Below are 26,339 nucleotides of genomic sequence, written 5' to 3'. Positions count from 1 at the left end.
GGACCCCCGCCACTTGATTCACATGCACAAGTCAAGCATGTCGCAGGCCTGGAAAGCAACGGCTGGCAGAATGGACTCAACAGTGTTGTCATTATGGACTGGGGTGGAGGTGGGGCTCCCAGGCCATCCCCCAGCCACCCGATGACACTGCTCGCACACCCCCTCCTTCTCAAGGGCTGGGGTCGGGGGCTATACACTGGGTTGGCCAGACCCCTGAATTCCCCAGGAGGATGCTCAGACAAGCCCCCTTGCCCCTGGACCCTCTGAGTTTCTCTGACCCTGGAGGCTTCAGTTCTCAGAGCATCTAGGGATGGCTTCCTCATCTCCACGAGCACCAAACAGGGGCTCTACTGGGACACCCCCAGCCTTCAGCCTGACTACCGTTTGTGGGGTGGGAAGGGGCTCCCTGACTCTCCTCACTAGCCTTCCTACACTGCTCCAAGTCAGCTAACCTGGAAATGAGCATCAGCACCAAGCACAGGTCTGCAAGGAAAGTCCAAGTGGCAGGCCCAGTGCAGGCGACAAACGTGGAGAGTGAGGGTCCCCCCATTCCTACCAGCTGGCCCGGAGGGGGTCCCACTGGAGGGCTGGCAGAGGGGGCAGGCGCAAGGGCAGGGACCTGGTGGGTAAGAGGAGCCAGGGGCTGGGCTGAGGGTGTGCCAGGCGTGTTCTAGGCCATGGACTGGGTTGCCCGTTACAGGTGTGGCGGCCAAGCTCAGCAACTGGATTCTTTGGTAGAATTTTGCATAATGAGAGTGTCGCATACTCCTGAATACCCCCTGTGAAACTGGGAGTGACAGTCACTCAGTCGTGTCCGACTCTGCAACCCCACGGACTAAACAGTCCATGGAATTCTCTAGGCCAGAACACTGGAGTGGGTAGCTTTTCCCTTCTCCAGGAGATCCTCCCAACCCAGGTACTGAACTCACATCTCTCGCATTGCGGGTGGATTCTTTACCAGCTGAGCCACAAGGGAAGCCCAAGAATACTGGTGTGGGTAGCCTATCCCTTTTCCAGCGGATCTTCCTGACCCAGGAATTGAACCGGTGTCTCCTGCATTGCAGGCGGATTCTTTACCAACTGAGCTATGAGGGAAGCCTCACATTCCCTGTGTAGGGGCAGGGAAAGGGGAGAAGGAATCACTCTGTGGCTGGGGGGCGAGATCAGTTAGGAGTTTGGGATTAACATATATTACTATAGGTAAAATAGATAAACAAGGACCTACAGTATAACACAGGGGACTACAGTCACTATTACAATAACCAATAATGAAAACTAATCTGAAAGAGAATATATATACAAAACTGAATCACTTTGCTGTGTACCTGAAAGTAACACAACATTGTAAAATCATTTAAAAAATAAAAACAAATAAATAAAAAGAATGGTAGGGAATTGTTCAAGTGCATACAGGGAGGCATAACAAACCGGAAGATATTTTTGTAACAATCTGCCTCACAAACTCTGTGTGTGTGTGTGTGTGTGTGTGTGTATTTCATAGAAATCTATTGACCTCAAAGCTCTGGCTATATTGTCTGCAGGTGAGTGTGACCGTGAATAGCAATCAAGCCCCCTGCAGTGGGGCAACAGAATCAAAGGGTTCCGTGTCTGCATTAAGGTCTGATGGAATAGAGCTGGGCTGACTTTCATCCTGGACAATGGATTGTCTCAAGTTTCTTTTCCTACTTGTTGTATAAACCCCACCCTCATCTCCTAAAATGTTGGCGCTTATATATTTAATTGGTCATTCTTAGAGAACAGAAAGGGCTTCCCAAGCAGAGCTAGCGGTAAAGAACCCGCCTCCCAGTGAAGGAGACATGAATCTTGGGTTCAATCCCTGAGTCAGGAAGATCCCTTGGAGGAGGGCATAGCAACTCACTCTAGTGTTCTTGCCTGGGGAATCCCCATGGACAGAGGAGCCTGGCGGGCTATGGTCGGACATGACTAAAGTGACTTACTTAGCACACGTGCGGAGTATAGAAAAGAGACAGAGATGAAGATTTTCCCACTAGCTCCTATATGGACACAATATATATTTTTAATGAAAAAATAGAAGAAAGAAGTGAATCTGCGGCATGGGAATGCTTCCTCTCAGATCTGAGAAAGGGGATCTCAGCCCTGCAGAACCGTGACCTGGGCCTCGCTGGTCCCCCAGCCAGTGCCTCTCCACCAGTCAAGCTCTGCCCCAAGAGGACTGGTGGCCAGAGAAGCTGTGGGCACTGCCCTGTCATTCCCAGTAAAGGGGTCTTTGTAACCCTGTACTCAGGTCCCTGAGGGCGGGAACACCAGCTGTCTGATATCCTTGGCACAGATATTTCTATATTTCATGCTAAAGGGCTAGCTGGGTCAACTGAGCCTCGGGTCTCTTTCAATGGTGGCCCCAACCCCTCCCCTGACCACAGGTGACTCCTGTCCCCATGAGCTGTCCAGCCCCTAGCCCTGCCGAGGAGGGGCCTGCTCTTCCGTCCTGTTCACGTTCAGTCGGGAGGCAGAGGCACTGGCCTGTCTTTCCAGACAGTGGGAGAGAGAGAAAGACACCGTCTTGGGTTTAGCAGCATGATCCACCCCCGGAGCGGGAACAAGGCTCAGAGAGCCATTCATTCCCAGGAAGGAACCAGATAATCAGACTTCCTACCAGGGAATCTCTAATCTCTTCCCTCTTGGGTGGGAAGCCTCCCCTCACAGGTTCGATGGGGAACCCAGAGCTGGCTGCTCTTGGTCCTGTCCCTCTGGCTTGCACCTCCTTCCACCCTCCCTGATCTGCCTCCTGGGTGCAAGTCCTGTAATGCCAACACTGCCATCTGAGCCCCTGCGGTGGGTGGCACATGGGCCCAGGGGGTTGGGGCGGGGCGGGAGGAAGGGGTGGATCAGGGAGACGGGGAGGGATAAAAACCTTTCATCGGATTGGGAGCTGTGAGGTTCCGCGAGCAGATCATTGAGAGCATCGCATGTAGTTTATCCTCCTCTTCCTCATCATCGTCCACCGAGGCCGCGCGGCTGGCCGCTAGGTGGTGGTAGTTAATAGTGACTGCTCAAAGAGAACAGCAGAGACGCAGAGGCATGAGGACCCTGGTCCCAGGGCAGGAGGATCCAGACTCCTTCCTTACAGAGTCTGGGGTCGCCTTGAGCCTGCAGGGTGTGGAAGAGGGGACCGGAGAGCCTTTTGATGAATTACTGGGGAAAGGATGGAAGAAAGTGAGGGCCGGGAGGCAGCTACAGAGCTCACTCTTGAAGGATGCCCTCTCTAGGAAGAACAGAAGCGAGAACTGACGGGGGCGGTCGGGGTAGTGAAAGACAGGGGCTCCCCGGCCCTGCACGGCCGAGGCCGGGCATGAGTGTTGGCAGATGGATCTCTCTCTTTCTTTGGCTCGTGTTGTGGTCAGGCTGAACCACATCTGAATGTCACCCTAAAATCCCCCTCTTCAGACTGAAAATCCAACCTTCCCAGGCCTTTCCGGAGCTGCTCTCGGAGAGCCCGAGTCAAGAGTCACCCCGCTGGGCTTCTGTTCCTTGAGGTGACTGCAGCTGGGAAATGACAAGCCTTGAAGAGGGCAAGTGGAAGCTGCAACAGCTGAGCCGAGCAAGAGCCCGAGATTAAGTGCCAGGCCGGCAGACACGGCTGGCCAAAGCTGCGTCTCCTCCTCGGCAGGCACACCTGGGAGCGGAGGGGCCCCACACCTCCTGCCCTCCACACTGGTCGGGAACTCGCGCTGTGGCTGTGTGTTTGCAGTCTGTACAGCCTGTCCACTATTACAGAGACCACTGGTCAACCACTTGTTGGTATGAGTTAGCGCATCTTGGGAGCAGGTGGTCTGGCTGGCAAATACGTGCTCTGGGCTGGCACATTCCCTGACCTCGCCCCCAAGCTCAGCGAGTCTAGCTGGGAGAAACCCGTGGGCAGTGCCCAGTGCTCACGTGTCGGTGATGCTCACCGCGGTGCTCTGACCAGAAAGGGAGCTCAGGGGTTGGTAGATGCTTGTGGATCAGCCCCCTGGGGCCCAAAGGGATTACGTCCAGGTGGGGCAATAACCCACGAGAACAAAGCCGACTTTCAACTCCCGGCTTCCAGAGGCCCCTTGTAGCTCCAAACCTCACCCTAGATGCCCCTGACTCCCACTATTGCCTCCGCATCAGTGGCAGGTTGGGGGAGAGGCCCGGCTAGAGCAGAGCCAGAGAACAATTTGTACCCACAAACCACCCATAAGGCAGCGCTGACCCAGCACCCAGGCTTCCCTATGGCGGTCAGGCGGCAGGCTGAGGCAAAACAGAGAGCTCCCCACCTTCTATTTCTAGTTTCATCACATTTTTTCCCCTGGGGCAGGGCATGAAAAGATGGCCAAGATACTGAGCAGTGACTTCTGAGCCAAGAGACCTGGGGTTACGAAGTGAGGAGAAGACAGCTAGATAGACAAGAGGGATGTCTATCTCAGAGGGATGATTTGTTGGGGGACAGGTCCCACGCGAGGCTGAGCGATAACCTGCCTGGGTCACCCCCGACCCTGGCCCCAGGTGATGCTGCACCCCCCCCGCCTTCCTCCTGAGCGAGGTTTGAGACACTCACTGTGCTCATGTCTGTGGCCAGGGTAGATGATCCGGAACACGTAGTCGGTCGCTCGCCCCGTGCTCACGTCCTCCGCGTCCACGGACCGCAGGCTGCTGCGCTTCCGTAGCCTGGGGAACACCTTCCCCTGTAGGGGTGGGGTGGGTGGTCAGTCTGCCTTGGGTGGGGTCTGATGCAGGAGACCCCTAGGCTGGTGCGAAGAGCTCCATGTGGGGAAGGATGGGGGATGGGGGTTTGGGGGCAGGAGAGAACCCAGTCCCTACGTCCCTTCACCCGGAGGTACCTTGCCCTGCTGGGTCCAGAGTGGGGGCTCCAGCTGCCCTCGGGGCAGAAGGCCGTTCTCCAGGCAGGACAGGAAGGATAGCAGGTGGCCCCCTTGCGGGAAGTGCAGCGGTGGCCTCTGGATGCCGTCCTGGCTCACCAGCACGAGCGTGCCGCCGCTCTCTGGGGGTGAATGTGCACCAGTGAGGCTGGGGGAAGGGCCCAGAGCCAGGGGGCGGTGGGAGGGGGACAGGAGGTCCGTGGGCCGCCCGGCGTCTCTCCCCTCACCCCTGTGCCCAGCACAGGGGAGGCTCACTTTGCTGGTGGCAGTGGATGCAGACGATCTGACTGAAGGGCACGACCAGGGCGTAGTCCCAGTAGACGCTGCAGAGGAATCAGGTTGGTGTCACTGTGCCCGAGACCTGCCACCCCGCCGAGACGCCATGAGACTATCCAGAGGATAGCGCGACTGTGGCTGAGAAGCGACCTCGGCCAGCCGTGTCCCCCGGGGCCCCGTGCTGTCCTTGTAGCAGAGAGCTTGGCAGTCGCAGCTGCCCAGAACTTGGCTCAGACAAACCTCTCTGTGCCCAGGCCTGGCTCAGTCTGAGAGATTCCGGGAACCTCTCCAGGCAGCCTCTCCCTGCAATTCTTGGCATTGGGTAAGAAGTGAGGTCTGCCCCCTGGAGCAGGCTGGGTCTCTCCATGCCCTCTCCGCCAGGGAGCACGTGCCCACTCCCTTCCCTGACTCCTGGGAGGGGGTCTCAAAGCCCTCACCTCTTTTCCAGCTCAGAGTCCCCCAGAGTCCCGTTCATGAGCTGGTTGGGGGTCCACTTCAGAGTGAGGCTCTCTGCAGACTGGTGCAAGGAGAGGTAGCCAGGGACAGCCTCCATGTCCTCCTTCTACAGACAGGAGACACACAGAGGACAGAGAAGATGAGGGCCTGAGAGGCTCCTGATAGCCTGTGGAAGAGGAGCTCCAGGTGGGTTCAGCGGAGGCCAGACTGGGCCCATCGCAGGGTCTGGGCCTGGGGACCGGGAGGAAGCAGGAGCGTCATGTGCCCCCTGCAGATGTGGGCACCTCCTTTCCCTGCCTGGCTGGGGCCACTACCTCTGCCCCGTGAGCCTCTTGGCTAGCAGATGTTCCGGGTCAGTGATACCCAAGCTGGGTGTTCCCCCTGCCTGTTGGCGGCCATTCCTGCCCCCGGAAGGAATTCCTGGTCTCAGTGGGCTGGAGCCGATGCCATTGTGGCTCGTGACAGCTCAAGGCTGGGCGTGAGGCGTGTGAAATGAAGCCTCTGAAGGGAGGGCTGGATGTGGCTGGAGGTCTGGGCCCCTCAGGAGGCGGGAGAGGTGGGGGGCGTTTGGCTGCCCTACCGGCTGCACCAGCACGTTGTTCTTGCCATAGAGCAGCCGGGCCCTGGAGTTCTGGTGCAGCGACTCCACGTACTCGCGGGCACAGGCGGCGAGCCTATCCTCCGACGAACTGCCGCTTGAGTGTCGCTTTCGGATCTGTGCACAAAGTCATGGCTTGGCCCCTGTCCGGGGAGGTCGGCTTGGGGGCCAAGGACCCCGAGGGTCTTGCCTGTCCCCAGTTTGCCCTTGGCCTCAGACCAGCTCTGTGCTCCAGGCATTTACGTAAGAGCCAGTGCGGGGAAGGCTCTCCCGGGCTGGCCGCTACCGCCTGTATCTGCCAGGAGCACATAGGCTGGCTGCCCTCGCCACAGGCCCAGAGGCCCACCCTGAGTGAGCACGGGGTGGGAAGAGGGACACCTACTCCTAGGGCTGGGCGCTTCGCGGGAGAGTCCTGGCGATGCGGGGGACCCCGGATACGGTGTCTCTGGACCAGCTCATCAGCAGAGGGGTCGGTCCAGTAGTGGTCAGCTGTCTTAAGCTTGGTATACTCCAAGGCACAGGGTCCCACTGTGGAGACAGGGACCACCAGCTCGGGGGTGGCCCCTTGGCACCTGCCCTGGAGCCCCCGCTGTGGGCCAGCACAGGCCTCTCTGATCCCATCCTTACCTAGAAGAGAAGCCAAGATGGGGCCAAACACAGGGTCTGCCAGTAACGCCTCCTTCTCATAGTACTTGCTGTCAGGAAAGAAACAGACAGAGTGACCACAGGGCTCTGGGCCTCCTTCCAGGGCCGTCAAGCTCACCAAGGAAACACGTCCACACAAGGACCCAATCCATGTCCAGTAATCAAGCAGCAATGAGTCCACAAGGGCTGAGCTTCGTGGGTGGCCTGGGGTGGTCCATGCGTTCAGGGTGCTACAGGGAATGGTGCATGCCTAGAGATCATGGTGGGCAGTCAGGCACCAGGGTGGGAGTGGGGAGCGGGTCTCAGGGAAGGGCAGTCACCTGCAGTTCTCCACCAGGTACTGCACGACCTTGTCTAGCACTTTCTCGATCAGCGCTGTGCGCACCCATATGTGCTTCAGGGCCTGCAGGCTGAGGGCGGGGGCCTTCCCGCTGGCAGAGCCCTGTCTCCACAGGGTCTCCTGGTTGCCTGCCAAGGGTTTCCTGCAAAGAGAGAGGTGGGCTCCAGGAGTGTGAGGGTTTGGGGGGCAAGCCACAATGCAGACTGGTGGCTCTGGGAGCCGTCTGGTGCCACAGGATGAGAACCCAGAGGACTGACTGGGAGGAGGGGTTGGAGATGAAAGGGCCACCCCCTCACCACCACCCTTAGTCTGGCCCCTCACCAGAGAGGCCCTTGAAAATGGACCGAGCAGGAGGGAGGGGCGGGGCGGGGCGGGGCCGGCCCAGGGCTCACCTGCCCTCCACTTGCTGCTGCAGCTCCTGCACCTTGTGGCAAATCTCCGCGGCCACCGGGCACGTCTTCCCCACCTTGGTGAACAGGGCTGCCATCTTGTCACTGCGCAGAAAGCCGGCAGCACGGCGCCTCAGCTGATGCAGGAGGCAAGCCTCCACCGCACCTGGGCCACAGAAGGGACGGCAACTGAGCCTAGGCAGGATGGCGACGGGGAGAACACCCCCTCCCTCATATCTGTGGGGAGCACAAAGCCGAGGACTGCCCCGGGCGAGGACTGGGGGGGTGCAGTTCAGGCTTAGGGAGGCCACGGAGATACACCCCGACCTCCTCCCACAGGGCTCCCGCCCTCACCCCTGCTCCTGCCCGCCCAGGGTGAACCCCTGGGGGCTTTGACGTGCCATTCCATCCCTGTCCCCTCCCGCCACCTGGCCTGGCATGTCATGCCTCCTGTATGTGGCATCGTCCTGAGGCTCTGAGGACAAAGCTGCCAGGGCGGGTTGGCATGGGTGACTCCACCCCTGCCCACGAGGGCAAGCTCGGACAGCAGCCCCAGGACAAGGGACGAGGGGAGCACACAGCCCGGCAGCCCTCCTGGAGAGCACCAACGATGCGGTTGCTAAGGAACAAGGCTCTGGAGAAGGAGCTGAAATATTGATGAAGCCACTGCAGAGATCAGACCTGACGGCGGCCCTGAATTATTGAGGAGCCCTGCAGGAGTGAGAGATTTCTCCTTCCCATGCAGGGAGGGCTTCCCTTCATTCATTCATATTTTTAGGGGCTAGGCCTACTCTCTCCGTCTGGATGCTGCTTACAGCAGACAAGCTCCACAGGAAGCAAAGAAGGGCGTGGTGGGGGAGGGTGGGGAGCTGCCCTGGGCACAGACAGATGCTAAAAAGAAACTAGTGTGGCGGTATGGGGGAGGAAGGGGCTTGGCCATGACTGAGGCCAAGCGGATTGTTTTACAGCTGAGGAAGGAAAGGCCCTGAAAGGGGAAGAAGGCTGATTCGCATCACAAAGTGGCAGAGATAGGAGGAGGAGCCAGGGCCCCCAACATGGGCTGAGCCCCCTTTACCTCCTCCAGGTGTGTTGGGGGTGGGGGCTCAGAGGTGGGAGGAGGTCTCCTCTTGCCTCACGTGTTCTCCTTTCACAGGGACTGGGCTGGAGGTGGGCTTCCCAGGTGGTGCTAGCGGTAAAGAATCTGCCTGCCAGTGCAGGACACACAGGTGGGTTCAATCCGGGATTCGGGAAGATCCCACATGCCTCGGAGCAACTAAGCCCGTGAGCCACAACTACTGAGCTTGTGTTCTAGAGCCTGGGAGCTGCAGCTACTGAGCTCACGCGCTGCAGCTTACTGAAGCCAGCAGGTCCTAAGCCTGTGCTCCGAAACAAGAGGAGCCACCGCAGTGAGAAGCCCACACACCACGAGAGAGTAGCCCCTGTTCACCTCAACCAGACAAGCCTTTGCGGCAACGAACACCCAGCACAGCCGAAAACAAACAAATAAAACTATCTTAAAAAAAGAAAAAGAAAGAAACCTGCACTTCGGAAATAACCACTGAAAGCAGTGGCTGTCACCTAATCTCTGCCTTCACTGTTCTGGTCACTGCTGTCCTGTAAGTTCTGGCTATCTCTTGCACTGAGGTTGAGTTTAGAGAGCCCCTCGGGCCAACCTGGAAGCCGGCCCGCTCAATGAGAGTGGTCCCAGGGGAGGGGAAGTTAGCGCCCCTGCCCTCTCCTGGGAGTTCAGGCCTGGGAGACGCAGCCTTTCCCTCCTGCCACATTCATACATGCGTGAGCACGTGTGTACGCAAGACAGGTGTATCTACAGGTGTCATGTGTGTATGAGGCATGTGGGGGAATCTCCACTTCAGAGTCGCATGCCCCGCTCTGTGGTAGGTCCCTGGAGGTCCTACGTAGCCCTGGGGCAGGGAGCACAGACAGTGGCACTGTAGTCCTAGGCTCTTGGTCCTGCTGCAGCTACACGCCCACACCTGGAGGACGGTGGTGACTGTTTCCCGGGGTGGCAGTGCCCGTTCAGATCGGGAGAAAAGCAGAGAGGAACAGGAACCAGAGTGGCAGCAGGCGGCATCAGTCCTGCAGGGGACCAAGCTCCTCAGTGACGTGACTAATTGCCGGGGTAATGAGTCATTAGCCTTCCTACCTTCCCCAGGCGACCGTCGAGTGGCACTCGCGAAGCCAGGCTGGGGAGCTGGGGATCCAAGCAGTGGCCTAGCCTCACCCAGCCTGCCAGGCAGCCTCTGGGCACACAGTTCTCTGCGGGTGGGCGGAGGCATGCCTCCATAATCACCGTGAGTAGGGAATGCTGAGAGAAGAACAGCACATCCGGTGCCCCCACTCACCCTGTGGCCCTGAAGTGCCTCCTGTGAAACCTGGGCAAGGTGCCAGGCAATGTTTGCAGCAGGAGAAATCTCTCTCGCCTCCCTACCTTCCAAGCAAAGTAATCAACCCTCGGCCAAAGTAACACCCTCTGCCAGGTGTTCCTACTCTGACTCCCCAGGCTCCTGAGTCAGGACTTGTTAGACCACACTACGCCTCCCCCATTCCCAAAGGGCTGAACCTCGCAGAGGAGCAGTGCGTGCAATGAAAGATGTTATCATGTGCAGTGTGTAGGCAAAATAAGATCATAACACTTAAAATAATTGAGAATTACTCTCCTGAGAGGGTCTGTGGATGGGCTTCTGGACTTCCCAGAGAGCTCCTAACTTTGTACACAGAATCATCAGCCTGCTCCCACATGCATAGGTGAGTGGTTCTTTTCTGGATAAAGAATCCTTGAGTTTTGGTTTCTATAAGGGGTCTCTGATCCCAGAAAAATTTAAAACCCCTCTCTAAGACTTCCAGGTTGAGCAGAACCACAGACATATCCACTGATCGACACTCACAGAGATGCAAGCACAAAGACCTGCCTGGTCCCTCCCCGTGTACAGTGAACCCACACTCAGAGCTGCAGCTGCAGAGCCACCAGCAATAATGTCCAACTCTCCAGCTGTCCACAGTCCCCAGGAGGGCCTCTCACAGACCATTAAGCTCCCCTCCCCAGGGTAAAGGCCACACAGAAGCCTCTGCAGGAGAGGGCCCTGGCAAGGAGACACCCATCACAGCCAAATCACCAAGTCAGCCGAAACCGTCCCCCTTCTGACAGAGCTGTCCTGGCCCTGGTCCCCCAGCAGTGACATGAAGGCTTCAGATACCAGGGTTCCTAGTACCACCCACAGCCACTCCAGATGCCCCCAAAGATGGGAAACACCATCCTGATAAGTCATTCGGCTCATTTCAGGTAAGAAAAACACAGACTGATTAAGAACAAATCGACACTGTTACTGTTTTTGGTGACTGGTTGGGACGGAAGCATTTGGGTGAGTGAACTGAAGCAGAGACACAGACATGACTCAACAAGCTGGATCCTCTCACTCCCCACCTATGGTGGCCTTTGGAGCTGCAGTACCAGAGGGGCCCAGGGCACCCTCTCTACTCCGTCATCCTGCTCCACTGACTGCAAGGCTCAGGGAACTGCTGTCAGTGAGCCAGGATGGCAGAACGGAGAGGGTGCCCTGAAGCAACTTCGCACGCACACATGCACGCTCACGTGCACGACACATTCATACGGTGTAATTACAATGCCACTCTGAAAAAGAGTGAGGGTGCTCTCCAGGAGCTAAGAACAGAAAAGTCTTCAAAAGAGACCTTTGGATGACAAACAGGGTGGGGTAAACAAAAAACACAACGTTTTTAAGATTAGGATAAAAAACTCTGGAAGGAGGCACAAGAAGCAAGATAGTCTTGATTTTTGAGCCAGGTTACTGATTCAAAATAATAATAATATTGCATCATGAAAAGATGCCAGAGATTCTCTCCATCCCGGAGTTGAATTGTCACACAACTCAGAAAGGCTCGGATCTGTCCATGGGCACCCCACCCTTCACCAGCTCTCAGCAAGTAGGGTCTGCAGGTTAGTTTGGTTGCCCCCTCTTACAGGAGCACCCGAGCTCTGCTTAGGGCAGTCACTGGTGATCTGAGCTGCGCAGAGACCGAGAAATGATTCTGTGGGCTGAGAGCAGCTCTGGTGTCTCAGGAGCCCACAAGAATGGATTAAAGCGAGTGGGGCTTCTCTGGTGGTCCAGGGGTTAAGACTCTGCACTTGCATTGCAGTGGGTGCGGGTTCAGTTCCTGGTTGAGAACTAAGATCCCACATGCCACGAAACACAGCCCAAAAAAAGAATGGACTAAATGGACTAAAGACATGGAAACGCAGCAGTGGGCACTGACAAGGGTTCTCAATCAGCCCTGGGTCCTCAGAAGCAGCCCCAGCTCTCACACGCACATCCACAACTAAACCGCGTTTAGCAGCCAAGGGGCCTGGACAAGCCCAGTACAGTTACAGGGGGCCCCAAGGCCTTCCAAGGGTGACGCTGGTTGGCTGAGGTGGAGGACACGGAGACCAGAGTCAGCACAGCCTGGCGTGGAGGCTGCGCCCGAGGCTCCGAGGCGGGAGGGGTGGATAACGGGAGGAGCAGGTGTGTCCAGTGCCCCGGCCCCCACCTCCGCCAGCTGCCATCTGTGCATCGGGCGAGTTCAGCTTCCGAGTGAGGACAGTTAAACAGGTGGCTGGTTTGGGGCCTGGAGTTTTGGGGGACTTGACTCAGAGCAGAATTTTCAAAAGTCTGGGAGGGGAGAACCAAGATTTCCAGGAGAGGAGCAACCCACCTGGAGATAGAAGCCGGGGTAGGATAGGTGGCCTCCTTTCACACAGTGGATAAAGTGGGCGGAGCAAAGAGGTGAGGCCGGGCATCACACATCTTTCCCCTCCCCACTTCCCTGGCCAACTATTTCCACCCAGGGATTTATAACAGCTGCCTCCACGCGGAATGAGCATTTCTATGGTAACGGGGGTACATTTTCCCTCTGCCTGCACTGGTGATGCTGGCTGTTTGCTTCAGCTTTGTGTGTTGGGGGTGGGGGGGGGTTGGCATGCAGCCTTGTTCAAAGCCCTAAAACAAGAAACAACTCTCCCATCCAGACTTTCACTGGGAGACAGCCCTTCCCTGAGATTCCAGAATTACACAGGTGAAGGAAATGAGGCTCATCCAGCACATACCCATCTTCCTGGTCCCGCTGGGGATGCGGGGCAAAGTCCAAGTGCAGAGCTCACACTGGCTGCCCAGGGAGCCAGGCCAGTGCCAGCCACACCCAGCTTGGCAAGGGACCCACTGTCTCAAGGACATCAATCCAGCAAACGTCCCTTCTCTTCCCTGTATCTTTCACTTTTCCCTATTAGATATTTTCCATTTGTATATAAGGGATTCCCAGATGGTGAAGTGGTAAAGAATCCACCTGCAGTGCAGGAGATGCCAGGGTTCGATCCCTGGGTCAGGAAGATTCCCTGGAGTAGGGAATGGCAACCCACTCCGGTATTCGAGCCTGAAAAATTCTATGGACAGAGGAGCCTGGCGGGCTACAGTCAATGGGGTTGCAAAGAGTCAGACACCACTGAATGACTAACACTTCCCAGTATTCTTGCTTGCCAAGTTCCATGGACAGGGAAGACTGGCAGGCTATAGTGCATGGAGGTCACAAAGAGTCAGATGTGACTGAACACGCATGCATATTTGTAAATAAATATTCTCTGCTGCTAAGTTGCTTCAGTCGTGTCCAACTCTGCGCGACCCCACAGACAGCAGCCCACCAGGCTTCGCCATCCCTGGGATTCTCCAGGCAAGAACACTGCAGTGGGTTGCCATTTCCTTCTCCAATGCATGAAAGTGAAAAGTGAAAGTGAAGCCGCTCAGTCATGTCAGACTCTTGGTGACCCCATGGACTACAGCCTACCAGGCTCCTCTGTCCATGGGATTTTCCAGGCAAGAGTACTGGAGTGGGGTGCCACTGCCTTCTCTGAAATATTCTCTATTTTCTTCAAAAAAAATAAACCACCACCTCCCTAGGCCCTGTATCCCCACTTAGGTATTAAACCATTTAGCTGCTCCCCTTTATGTAACCTCTCTCAAGAACGTGATGGTGTGGTGACTGCTGTGACAGGTCATCTGGGGCTGTCTCCCTGAGGAAGGGCTTGGTCTTGATCTCCAGGGAGAGACTCCGGGTGCCCTTCCTCGGGGCGGTCTCTGTAGGCAGCCCAAGAAGGCGGGACAGGGTGGACATGTGCCACGGTCCCCACCTCCCTCCAGACAGGCGCGCCTGTGGCTCTGTCAAGGTCAGGGATTTCCCATGGGCACTGACGGATGGGGAGACAGAGTACCGAGAACTTTTCTGTTGGGACCGGGGAGCTGCAAACTCCCTTGTTTTTCTTACAAAACCAGCCTTCAGAGCCTGCTGCAGCAGTTGTGGTCAGCGCTGAGGTTTCAGGCCTCTGGCTTTCCCTATAGAAGCTCTCTTGTGGTGGTGCAGGGGTCCAGTGTCTTGGGTTTCTACCCTTTTTCCTCTTTTTGGAATTTCACCATGACAGGCCACTGCCCGACTGACCATCCTACCGCTGGGCAGCCAGATGATGGCTGGTCTAGTGTGGGCTGTTGAAGGCAAGAGAGGGTAAGGTTTGTGCCCTTCTTGTGTTTGCTGTCTAGAACTACCCATGTCCCCCAGCCCAGACCCTGTCTCTGGTTTAGAAGACCAAGGATGGGAAGGGGAGGAAGCAGCTTCAGCCAACAACAGGTCCTTTCTGGTTCTAACTGGGGGTCCAGGATCAGGGAGGACCCTTCAGAAACATCTGCTCCTTCCCTTGTTCTCCCCACCCTCCCTGGGTACCGATGCTAGACAGTGAAGCCCCCACCGCTCACAGATGTGTGTACATGGACTTGGGGACAGAGCCTGGGTCAGTTTGGGAATAGGACAATCTCTGTGTATTGAGTGAACACAATGTCTTCAGTCTACAAGGCAAATTCAGTTATGAAAACTCAGTGACTAGCATGTAGTGCTGTGAAGTGAAAGTCGCTCAGCTGTGTCCGACTCTTCGCAACCCCCTTGGAATTCTCCAGGCCAGAATACTGGCGTGGGTAGCCGTTCCCTTCTCCAGGGATCTTCCCAACCCAGGGATGGAAGCCAGGTCTCCCACATTGCAGGTGGCTTCTTTACCAGCTGAGCCACGAGGGAGCAGGACTTTAGACCCCCCCCCTCCTGTATCCAACATCCAGGTCCAGCACCCAGAGAGTGGGACAGATATGCATACTTGTCTCTTCTGTAGGTTTATATGCCCATAATCCTATTTAAGGATGCCTTCAGTACAGATGTGTTGAAATAAAAACATTTCCTGTAAAATAAGTTACATACACTTGCTATTTCTATCTCTTCTTCCATCCATCCTCTCCTCTGCTTCCTTTTTTAAAAAACAAAACAAAACATTTCATTATGGAAAATTCCAAACATATACAAAAGAGGATGATAAAATGACTCCCCATGTACCCATCACACACCATAAGCAAGGCTTGACCAATCTTATTTTAGTTATACCACCTCCAACCACTTTCCCCTTATTCCTAGGTTATTTGGAAACCAATTTTAGACATCATGTATTTTTTGCCATAAATATTTTAGTATGTATCTCTAAAAGAGGACTTTTAAAAACGTGTGCCTAATACCTGTACTGCACCTACATAATTAATAATAATTTTGTAATATCTTCAAATTTCTAGATTGGGTTCCCAGAGTTCAAATTTCTGGTTGTCCAGATCCTCCAAGTTCCCAGAAACATGGATTCCCAGAGGGAATCCGGGAGAGGGTTCTAGGAGGCTTTATGGGGAAGGTTATAAGATCACTTCCAAGAACAAAGCAGAAGGTCGCTGGTGGTGATGACACTTACTGAGCACCTACTGCATACTCCATGCCGTGTGCTTGGCTCCCGTCACTCCTTTAACCCCTCACAACAACCTTTTGGTGTAGGTTCAGAGTCGCTGAGTAAGAGGGCATGGTCACATACTGGGTGACATTCAGTCTGTGAAGCCAGGTAAGGTCTGTCGGACGCTAGGGTCTCAGCTGCAGACCGCTGCCACCTGCCCTCAGCCACGCCCCAACAAGGGGCGTGAGCCAGTCCCCCAGCGGGCCTTCCTGCCTACCCAATTGCTTTTGGGTGCAAAGTGGGGGACAGATAAGCTGAGAATGAGCTGTTCAGTGGGGGCAGGAAGCAGAGAGAAGGGCTCCCTTTCACTGAAGAGAGAGACTGGAAACTGCCTGGTATCTGACTCTCAGAACATGCGGCAGCATCCCAGGTGGGACGCATCCTCCGTCACACCTGCTTCTCTCCAGCTCACTAGTATCTCCCCGCCTTTCCCTGGAGGAGCTGGCTGCTGCGGGGACCTTCCCCGGCTAACGAAAGCCGCTTAGCAATAGGGAGCTGGTTAATAAAGCCCTGGTGCGGTTCCCAGCTCCAGAGACTCCACCCCCATCTCCCATTACAGCTCATCCTCAGCCCAAAGCAACCTCAGGTGGACCGATTGCCAGGCGGAGGGCAGGGAGCCTGGGGACTGATGGCAGGGCTGGCCCCCTCTGGCCTGGGTCCACCCCCAATGCCCGAGGATATTTATATCGAAGAACCTGCTTGGCCAGGCCTGGAACCTCTCCGTGGGCCTCCTAAGGCCCTTCTACCCACCGGTGGTTAAAAATCCAACCTCAGTGCCCAATGGGAATGGAGCAGAGACACTGGGGAGGCAGACACTCCCAGGCCTAAGCTGGGAACTGAGGGGAGGCCCAGTGCTCCTCGGTGGAGCCCTAAATTACCCCAGACCCCTCCATGGGAAGAGTGAGCAGGCATATTACAAACACAGAGTTCAGACAATCTTCTGTTTGACCCTGAGCTTGAGTTGCCACAAAGAACCTTGCCCTCTGGAGGAGGGGGTGGCAGAAGATACTGGCCTACACCTGCGGGTTCAAGAAGCAGAGTGAAAATAGGAAGCATTCATTTCACTCAGCAGTAAGGGTCCACAGTCAAAAAGTGTCAAAGGCCATATTAGGGAGGAAAATGCAAACTTGACACGACTTTTCAAGATAAAGGGGAGAGGGGCTTCCCTGGTGGTCCAGTGGCTAAGACTCTGCACTCCCAGTGCAGGGGTCCTGGGTTTGATCCCCGGTCAGGGAGCTAGATCCCATATGCCACAGCTAAAGCTCCAGCAACAAAGATTCAGTGCAGCCAAATAAAAAAATAGATACATAAACTAAAAAAAAAGATGAAGAGGGGATATTAGAGAGCCATCTTCCACAGTGGGGTTTGGGTCTGTTCTCTGCCGGGGGCAGTTACCAGGTCTGGGGGGCTGGGAGGGGGCGTCTCAGGGTAGCGCTGCAGCCACTCTCCTTGGTAAGAGAGCAGCACACAGAGATCCCATCCTGCCGGCCGGGTGTGCCAGCCGGGTGTGCCAGCAGGGCCTGCTCACAAGGTTACCACCTGCAGGTTTAGAAACAAGCTTCCAGTCAGACAGGTTTAGAAACAAGCACAGCAAACACACAACAAAAGCGTGTTCCTTGCCAGGCCCCGAGTCTCCCTCCTCCCCTTGAGGAACAGGAACACCGGGGCTAGGTGTTGACCCAGGGATTTTTCAGTTCCATTTCTAAGGCTCTCCACAAGGTGATGTTTCTGGTTCAAATGTCTATATTCTAAGGAATCTTCTAGCTCAGGCTCTGCCCTCTTCCGTCAGACACCCCCTAGCCATCCTCTGCCATGAACAGAGGGGGCAGGGCAGGGCAGAGGGGCCCAGGACCCCAGGCCTCTATAAAGCTCAAGGGAAAGGGGTCACTCACTGCATAGCTAATCTAGTCTCCACAGCCTTCACTCCACTCCGTTTCTCTGCACTCCCATTTCCCCTCAGAACAAAGCTGACTTCTGGATATGGCTAGGACCACTGTAAGACCCAGGGCAGGGGACTTCCCTGGTGGTCCAGCGGTTAAGGCTCTGTGCTGCCAATGCAGAGGGCGTGGGTTCCATCCCTGGTAGGGGAACTAGGGTCCCACATGCCATGTAGAATGGTCAAAAGATTTTTAAAACAAGACCCAGGGGAAGACTGGATCTACTTCCAACTAAAAATGCACTTTTGAACGTTTTCCCAGCGGGTGAAGGAGCCTGGCATATCAGAATCTCCAAAAAGCCAGAAGACTGGAGTTTTCTATCAGTACATGTCTATTCTTCCTGCCTGCCCCCCCAACACCCCCAGGAATCCCTGGTTATGATTCCACCATGTGATGCAGGCAGGAGAAAGGGCTGATAATCACTGCTTTAAACCAACCTTACTTTGAGCTCAAGCTGGGAGCCACCTCACCACTGAACACCACCATTAGTACAGTGTAAGGATTCCTCTTCCCATGGGTCTCAGATGCCCGGCTCAACTTAGCTTTATTCTGCTGGCAGCCCCTCCTGCTGGTGTTCACTTTAGTGACTGTGCACTGAGCCCAAGGCAGAGGCAGCAAACTGGCAGAGGCTTGCAGATGCCTCTTGTTGAGCCCACACAATTTTTTTTAATGGGAGTTAGTTATCAGCATTTAAAAACTGGGACATTTCATACAGAAACCCAGACTGCTGGCTTCTCTTAAAATAAAACAAAGGCCGTGGCAAGCCCAGGACCAGCATTCCTGCAGAAACTGATTGGTGGCTGCCCCCTTCAAACCTGGCCAGGGCTGTACCCACTCCTGACCACTGCCTGCTGTCCCACATCCAGACTTTCTCATCTGACCCTGTGGACATTTCAGTTTGCACTCTGACCTAAGGTACCTCCTGAAATCCAGCCAAACCGGGCTCCTCTTGCTTTGGGGCTGGTTTTAGAACCCTGGAGACTTGGGTCAATTTCATAGACTCTTGATTGGCTGGATGGCATCACGGACTCGATGGACATGAGTCTGAGTGAACTCCGGGAGATGGTGATGGACAGGGAGGCCTGGCATGCTGCAATTTATGGGGTCGCAAAGAGTCGGACACGACTGAGCGACTGAACTGAACTGATCTATTTCAGTGACCGAAACTGACTGAAAGTACAAGAATCGTTCATTTTGAAGGTGGTATCTCTACCTGCTGGAAGGAGGCATGGGCTTCAAGGCAAGAGGCTGAAGTGAAAGCCCTGCTGTTTCCCCAGGACCCCTGGACTGATCAGAGGAGAGCAGGCAGTTTCTTCTCACCCTAATGGACCTGATGGTGGGATGCCCACAGATTCCCGCCTGCCTCTCATCCCCGTTCCCCCACCACCACCCACCTTCGGCGCCCATGCACAAGCTGTTTTCGCTGTTTCATTGTTCTGTGTTTGCTGTGTGTGCTCTGGATGAAGCTGAGCACCACTGCCATGGTGCCACTGGGCCTCCAGCAGAGCCCTTCTGGTGACAGCGACAGACAGTGGCTGATGTCAGGGGGACTCAGCATAGGTAGAAGGGAGTAGGGTTCTAATACTCTCTAAAGTCACTTATTTTGAGACCAGCATGGTTTTTCCCCAGCAGGACTTCTGCCAGAGAAAAGGTGGGATCGGATTGGTCCTGTGGACCTGACAAGAGCTATATCATCTCAAAGAATCAACTTACCCAAAAGGGAGATAGTAGGACCTCAAATCCTGCAAACCTAGCTTCAGCCTTAATGCCCAAAAGAGGAGGAAAGACGGACGTTTTCCTGAGCTCTTACAAAGGTAGGAATGTTCACATGCATCACCTCAATCCCCAGGAAAATTCCTTGAGGTGGGAATCACCACCCTGTTTTCAGAGGAGCACACTGAGGGTGCCAGGAGTCAAGGAACATGTCCAGCACAACTCGAGAAGAAGAGCACCAGGGTTTGCCTGAACCCTCAGCCTGTTGCTCGGGCTCTGCTCACAGGCCACCTCTCCCCAGTCGCCTCCCACATTTCTCTGCTTTTTTTTGCTTTTTTTTTTTTTCATAGCTGTTACCACACCTGTTACTCCAGGATATATTCCTGTGTGCTTTTGTTTTCTGTCTGTCTGCCCACAGAGTGTAATCCCCTGGGGACAGAGAGACGGTTCATCTTGTCACTGCTGTTTCCCTGCCTGGTAGAGGAAGCGTCTGGAACCTGGGGGACCTTCAGTGTCTGCTGCTGGACGGATGGGAAGGGCGGCTCTATCGGCCTCACCATGCTACTGAGAGAAGTGTCCCTCTTGATCTGCTCCTTTCATTCCTTCCCCTCAGAAATGCACAACCTCCCTTCCATGAACACCAGACACCAACCTCAGAGGCCAAGGGAAACAACACACAAATGGCAAACGGCGCAGAGCAACTAAGCCCATGCACCCCAACTACATGCTCTGGAGCCCGGGGGCTGCAACTGCTGAAGCGCGCGTGCCCTAGAGCCTGTGCGCCCCAGCAAGAGAAGTCACCGCAACGAGAGGCCCACACACCGCAACTGCAGAGGAGCCAGTGCAGCTACGAAGACCCAGCACAGCCAAAAATACATAAGTAGATACTTTTGCAAAAGATGGCAAATGGAAAGTCAAATTCCTGGAAATCCAAGAAAACTCAGTTGTGTGCAGAGACAGTCTTGCTCCTACAAAGGCAGAAATGTTCACGCTGAGCAGGAAGCGGTGGTTTATTACAGACTTTCTCTTCTCTGAGCGGGGAAGTCTTGGCTAGACTTCCTCGATCCTCCTGTGGATTTGCATGCAATTGAGTGTCTGGAGAGTTGGGAATGTTGAAGCAATGCAGGTGGGATTGATTAGAAAACAGATGTAGTACAGAAAGCATCCAAAGGCAGAGGCCCATTCCCAAAGTTAATGCAAGGATAAACCAGCACTGTGGTTCCCCAACCAAACTACTGAGGCTGGTGGTTCTTAAAGTGCGGTCTCTGGACTAGCAGCACCAGCATCTCCTGTGAACTGGTTAGAAATGCAAATTCCTGGGTTCACCTCAGAGATACTAGAATCAGAAACTCCAGGGCTGGGACCCAGGAACCTGTTTTAACAAGCCCAACAGGTGACTCTAGGCTTCCCAAGCGGCTCAGCGGTAAAGAATCCGCCTGCTACTGCAGGAGACACAGGAGACATGAGGTCAATCCCTGGGTTGGGAAGATTCCCCCTGAAGGAGGGCATGGCTGCTGCTGCTGCTGCTAAGTCGCTTCAGTCATGTCCGACTCTGTGCAACCCCACAGACAGCAGCCCATCAGGCTCCGCCATTCCTGGGATTCTCCAGGTAAGAACACCGGAGTGGGTTGCCATTTCTTTCTCCAGTGCATGAAAGTGAAAAGTGAAAGTGAAGTCGCTCAGTCGTGTCAGACTCTTCATGACCCCATGGACTGCGGCCTATCAGGCTCCTCCGCCCATGGAATTTTCCAGGCAGGAGTACCAGAGTGGGAGGGCATGGCAACCCACTCCAATGTTCCTGCCTGGAGAATCCCATGGAGAGAGGAACCTGGCGGGCTACAGTCCATGGGGTCACAAAGAGTGGGACATGACTTAGCCACTAAACACAGCAACAGCAGGTGACTATGATGCTAAAATTTGAGCACTAGTCTTTAGGGACTAGACATATAAAGCAGATTCTTGGGCCCTGGAGATCCTAATTCAGTAGGTCTGGGATGGGACCCAACAAGATTTCATAAGCTTCTGAGTTGATTCTGACTTACAACCCGATTTGAAAACTACTGACCCTGAGGACTCTTCCTGTGGCCCCAGGGCAGTATCCTCAGTTTTCAAACCCCTTTCTCATTACCCTCCAGTCACTCACTCACCACACAGAGCAAGGATGTGGCTGCTATCTTCATGCACAAACTTCCTGGTGACAGCCTCCTCCATGATTTGCTTCACCTGTGAATAAATGGGCGGCACCGTTATTGATTGATTGATTGATCAAAGGCCTGTGAGCAAGTAAATAGCTTGGCTTGCCCACCTGGTCTGAGTTCAGCCACTTGCAGAGTAGAGGATAGGAATGGGAGGGCTGGGGAAGGAAAGTTTCTTCAATACAGACGTTGCCAAATGTCTTGGAAATGCAACCAGAGAAAGGCAGCCTGCCAGGCTCTTCTGTCCATGGGATTTCCCAGGCTGGAATACTGAAGTGGGCAGCCATTTCCTTCTCCAGGGGATCTTCCCAACCCAGGGATCAAACCCAGGTCTCCTGCATTGCAGGCAGATTCTTTACCAACTGAGCCATCAGGGAAGCCAAAAAAGGTGCTATAAACCCACTCATCAATCAGTTCAGACATTCCAACCCAGGAGGAAGGACCCTGCTGTAAGAACAGGGATGGGATGCTATTTGCACTTCTGTACTTGGCGACAGAAGGCTTGTCCTTCAGGGACAAATTGTCTCAGGACAGGCCGCAGGAAGACACCTGACCCTCCTTTTCTCCCTTCTCCAAGGGGAGGGTAAGTCCATCCAGGTCTCAGAGACACTCCCCACATGCTCACAAGCCCAGCCTTCTCTCTGTCTAGGTAAAACCCTATGTTCGGGTTCCTACCTGCATGTAAAAGCTTCAGAATATCTTGTAAGGTAAGCAGTCACAGCTTTCTTTAGAAAACACTTTAAAAACCTTTTAAATTCATGTACAATAAACATATAGAAAAGGGTATATATTCACTGGAAGGACCATTGCTGAAGCTCCACCTGATTCTAAGAGTTGACTCACTGGAAAAGCCCCCGATGCTGGAAAAGGTTGAAGGCAAGAAGAGAAGGGGGCAGCAGAGGGTAAGTTGGTTAGACAGCATCACCGACCCAGTGGACAAGAATTTGAGCAAACTCTGGGAGACAGTGGAGGACTGGCATGCTATAGTCCAGGGGGTTGTACAGAGTCCGACACTACTGAGCAACTGAACAAGAACAAATACATCGTAATTACACAGCTTGAAGAATTTTTACAAACTGAACACACCTGTGAAAGCAGCATCAGCTCAAGAAACAGCACCCTAAAGTAGCCCCCGACCCTGCCATGATTCCTTCTAGTCACTGCTCCTTTGCAAGGTACCCACTATCCTGACTTCTAACAGCATAGAGCGCATGTGTGGGATTCTGTGCTTTTTATAGATGGAATTGCTCAGTGTGTAGTTTGTGTGACTGTGAGATTTGTTCATGTTGTGTGTGGATGTACACTTTTCATTCTCCATTGTGTGAACAACCCACAGCTGACTGGCATTTGGGTAGCTTCCAATTTGGGGCTGTTATGGACAGTGCTGCTTTGAACACTCTAGATGTGTCTTTGAATGAACACGGGGGCTCATTTCTTTGGATTTATATTTTTAGGCAAGGAATTTCTGATGAGGGTATTTGGCATTATGAGATTTTGCCAATTTACATTCCCATCAGCAGTATAGGAGGTTCTAGTTCATTCCCAACACTGAAGCCAAGCACTTCTGATGCCCTGGGGGAACCTCTGTGTGTGTGTGTGTGTGTGCGTGTGTGTGTGTGTATGTTAGTTGCTCAGTCGTGTCGGATTCTTTGTGACCCCCATGGACTGCAGTCCACCAGACTTCTCTGTCCATAGAATTCTCCAGGGAAGAATACTGGAGTGGTTGCCATTTCCTTCTCCAGGGGATCTTCCCCATCCAGGGGTTGAACCTGAGTCTCCTGAATTGCAGGCAGATTTTTTTACCATCTGAGCCATTAGGGAAGCCCCTGGGGGAACCTGCCAAGAGACAAATACTAATACTGAAGATTAGAGGGATGGATTACTTCAATCCCTGTTTTAAATCTTGCTGATTTAGTGAGCTCTGGTCAGAGCGAGTCTTGCCACTCTTTGGACAGTGTCCTGTGTCCAGCGTCCTGATGCTGCCCTTGCTCTCCAGGCCCTCACTTCTGTTTGTAAGGTGGTAGAGCTTCTAAAGTCTGGGGAGGATGGAGGAAGGACCAGGGGTCTCCTCCTTACTGCAAAGTGCTAATGGTTAGTGGTTTAGGTAAAGGAGGATCTGACCGATCCTGCACTCTAAGCTATTAAAAGCTTCCTAGATTACTCCTCAAGGGGTGTTTGCATTAAACAGAGCATCATGTCACAGCTCAAAGACCAGTAGACAACTAAGGCAGGCTGCTGGGGCAGATTTTTGGATTAGGAGGACCTATAGATGCCTTTAGTGGCTCAGACAGTAAAGAATCTGCCTGCAATGCAGGAGACCCAAGTTCAATCCCTGGGTTGGGAAGATCCCCTGGAGAAGGAAATGGCAACCCACTTCAGTATCCTTGCCTGGAAAATCCCATGGACAGAGGTGTCTGGCAGGTTACAGTCCAAGGGGTCGCAAAGAGTCGGGCACGACTGAGTGACTAACACACACACACACACACACACACACACACACACACACACATCTATGCCCTGGGAATTCCCTGGCGGTTCAGTGGTTAGGACTTAGTGCTTTCACGCCCGGAGCCTAGGTTCAAACCCCCGTCAGGGAGCTAAGATCCTGCAAGTCATGCAGTGAGGACCAGAAAAAAAAAAAAAAAAAGGACTACAGGTCCTTTGTGAAAAGCCAGCTTAGTCAGTGAACAATCGCCCCGACTGTCTCTATATGTCGGATAAGAAAGGATATGTTTCTCTCAAAATCAAGCCCTGAAGGTCAACGGAACCAAGAGTTCAGAGTGGGTCAACCTCTGGTCATATACAGAGCTGTGGCATATCCTGGACATTTCTCACATTTGTCTAAGAATCATTCTCAGAGTAGTACAGACAGCCCTTCTAAATACTGCCTTCCCTGAAATCTTTCCTATCATCCCTGACTAACCCCAAATTTGGAATGCACCAACAATCCTAGCACATGCACCCATAGTTTGGCTATAGCTACATTTTTATTCTTGTTTACACTGTTCATATAAGTCTCTGTCACTACACTCTTTCCTGAGGATAATCACTGGGATTTAAGATTTTTTTTTTTCCCTTGGGGAGACAAGAGTTGGGGCTTAAATGTTAATTTGATATACTCCTGGACTTAAAAAAACTCTTGGCCACTTCACAGCAAAAGTACAATGGAGCTTCTCAAACACAGTTGGAAAGGTGATGGCTTCAACTGCCTCTTTGCCAACAGGAAGTAAGGAAACAAATTTAGGGCACAATAGCCACGCTATAATTAATGCAGAGCCTTAATTATGAGCCTTCCAGAATTCTATAAGAACCCTGAGCCTTCTCCAGTCCTGAAACCTCTCAGTTCAGTCGCTCAGTTGTGTCTCTTCGACCCTCCATGGATTGCAGCACACCAGGCCTCCCTGTCCATCAGCAACTCCCAGAGCTTGCTCAAACTCATGTCCATCGAGTCAGTGATGCCATCCAACCATCTCATCCTCTGTCATCTTCTCCTCCTGCCCTCAATCTTTCCCAGCATCAGGGTCTTTTCAAATGAGTCAGTTCTTTGCATCAGGTGGCCAGAGTATTGGAGTTTCAGCTTCAGCATCAGTCCTTCCAATGACTATTCAGGACTGATTTCCTTTAGAATTGTATGCTTTAATATCCTTGCAGTCCAAGGGACTCTCAAGAGTCTTCTCCAACACTACAGTTCAAAAGCATCAATTCTTCGGTGCTCGGCTTTCTTTACAGTTCAACTCTCACATCCATACATGACTACTGGAAAAAACATAGCTTCGACTATACCGACCTTTGTCAGTAAGGTACTGTCTCTGCTGTTTAGTATGCAACCTCTAGGAAAGGGGAAAGGAGCCAATATGGTAAATTTTTCTATATCAGCTAAATATCATATCCCTATTTTAGAGATGTAGAAATTGAGACTCAGAAAGGTTAAGTAACTTATTCAAGATCACAAAGAGCTAGGTCCAGATTATTTCAAAGTTTATGCATTCCCATCAGGCTTTGTAGTCTCAATAGGCCTTATTTACCAAACATTTATTGAGTGCCAATGATCACTGAGATCAAACCAGTCAATCCTAAAGGAAATCAATCCTGAATATTCATTGGAAGGACTGCTGATGAAGCTGAAGCTTCAATACTTTGGTCACCTGATGCGGAGAGCCAGTGCATTGGAAAAGACTCTGATGCTGGGAAAGATTGAGGGCAGGAGAAGGGGCGACAGAGGATGAGTTGGTTTTTGGTTGGCATCATCGACTCAATGGACGTGAGTTTGTGCAAACTCCGGGAGATAGTGAAGGCCAGGGACGCCTAGAGCGCTGCAGTCCATGGGGTCGCAAAGAGTCTGACACAACTGAGCAACTGAACAACAACACTGAGTGCCTACTGTGTGTCAGGCATGGATATAGAGTTCTGGATAAAACAGGTTTCCTGCCCTCATGGAGCTGACACATCTGGCCGACAGAGGTAGATGAGAAGAGTCCAGGGCTCCATTCAGAGGCTGCATCCATTCTAATCCACTCTGTGGGTTTGGAGCGCTCCAGCTTGCCTATGCGGGTGAGTCATTCACACCGGCACCTCCCCTTCCCCCCCCCCCACCCCCCGCCCATGAATGGAAATGGGTTTTAGGGCAGGGACAAAGTAGAGGACATTAGTACGTACAGGGAAGGACTTCTCTTTGTGACATGGGCGGGGGGGCTCCTCAAAAGAGGAAAAAAAAAAAATCTGAGTCTTAAAAACCATTCTCAAAAAGCCCCCCTGGCCTCTGGGTATGGAGGTGGGCGTGGAGTGAGAAGATGTGGTGTGCGGCGAACCCTCATGCCGCCGAGACTCAGTTCCCAGAAAGATAACCGAATGGAGTGGAGGGCAAACCGGAGCTAAGCCCCCAAGTCACCGGTTTAGCGCGGGCCCCGCCCCCTCTCCAGGCGGCGAGGGCAATGAATGGGCAGCTCGGTTCTCCAGAAATCGCCGCCACCCCTCCCCCTCGGTCTCCCAGAGCTGCTGCTGTCACAGGGTGGGGAGCTGCGGGATCGCGGAGCAAACAAACCC

At 53.6% G+C, this 26,339-nt stretch overlaps 1 protein-coding gene and 1 non-coding gene across 4 annotated transcripts in view; one reads left to right on the top strand and one right to left on the bottom strand.

The window, feature by feature from the left end:
• SGSM2 (small G protein signaling modulator 2) overlaps positions 1 to 26,339 on the bottom strand; it is a 37,752-nt gene that overhangs the window by 10,871 nt on the left and 542 nt on the right. For 2 of the 3 annotated variants that reach the window (XM_069603037.1, XM_069603038.1), the window contains exons 2-12: positions 21,249 to 21,324; positions 7,591 to 7,753; positions 7,179 to 7,340; positions 6,841 to 6,908; positions 6,596 to 6,741; positions 6,196 to 6,330; positions 5,597 to 5,721; positions 5,139 to 5,206; positions 4,845 to 5,005; positions 4,562 to 4,688; positions 2,894 to 3,028 (exon numbers count right to left, since the gene is read on the bottom strand). In XM_069603037.1, the coding sequence (XP_069459138.1) occupies positions 2,894 to 3,028; positions 4,562 to 4,688; positions 4,845 to 5,005; positions 5,139 to 5,206; positions 5,597 to 5,721; positions 6,196 to 6,330; positions 6,596 to 6,741; positions 6,841 to 6,908; positions 7,179 to 7,340; positions 7,591 to 7,753; positions 21,249 to 21,324 (1,366 nt within the window). The remainder of the gene's footprint in view (positions 1 to 2,893; positions 3,029 to 4,561; positions 4,689 to 4,844; positions 5,006 to 5,138; positions 5,207 to 5,596; positions 5,722 to 6,195; positions 6,331 to 6,595; positions 6,742 to 6,840; positions 6,909 to 7,178; positions 7,341 to 7,590; positions 7,754 to 21,248; positions 21,325 to 26,339) is intronic. The other variant, XM_069603039.1, reaches the window with a different exon arrangement.
• On the top strand, positions 16,615 to 16,687 carry TRNAG-CCC (transfer RNA glycine (anticodon CCC)). The gene has a single exon. It is a non-coding gene; the product is annotated as a tRNA-Gly (tRNA).

This window comes from Ovis canadensis, chromosome 11, assembly GCF_042477335.2.
Source record: "Ovis canadensis isolate MfBH-ARS-UI-01 breed Bighorn chromosome 11, ARS-UI_OviCan_v2, whole genome shotgun sequence".
Lineage (NCBI taxonomy): Eukaryota > Metazoa > Chordata > Mammalia > Artiodactyla > Bovidae > Ovis > Ovis canadensis.
Note: the sequence above shows the minus strand (reverse complement) of the source record. Positions and strands in the feature narration are given on the sequence as shown.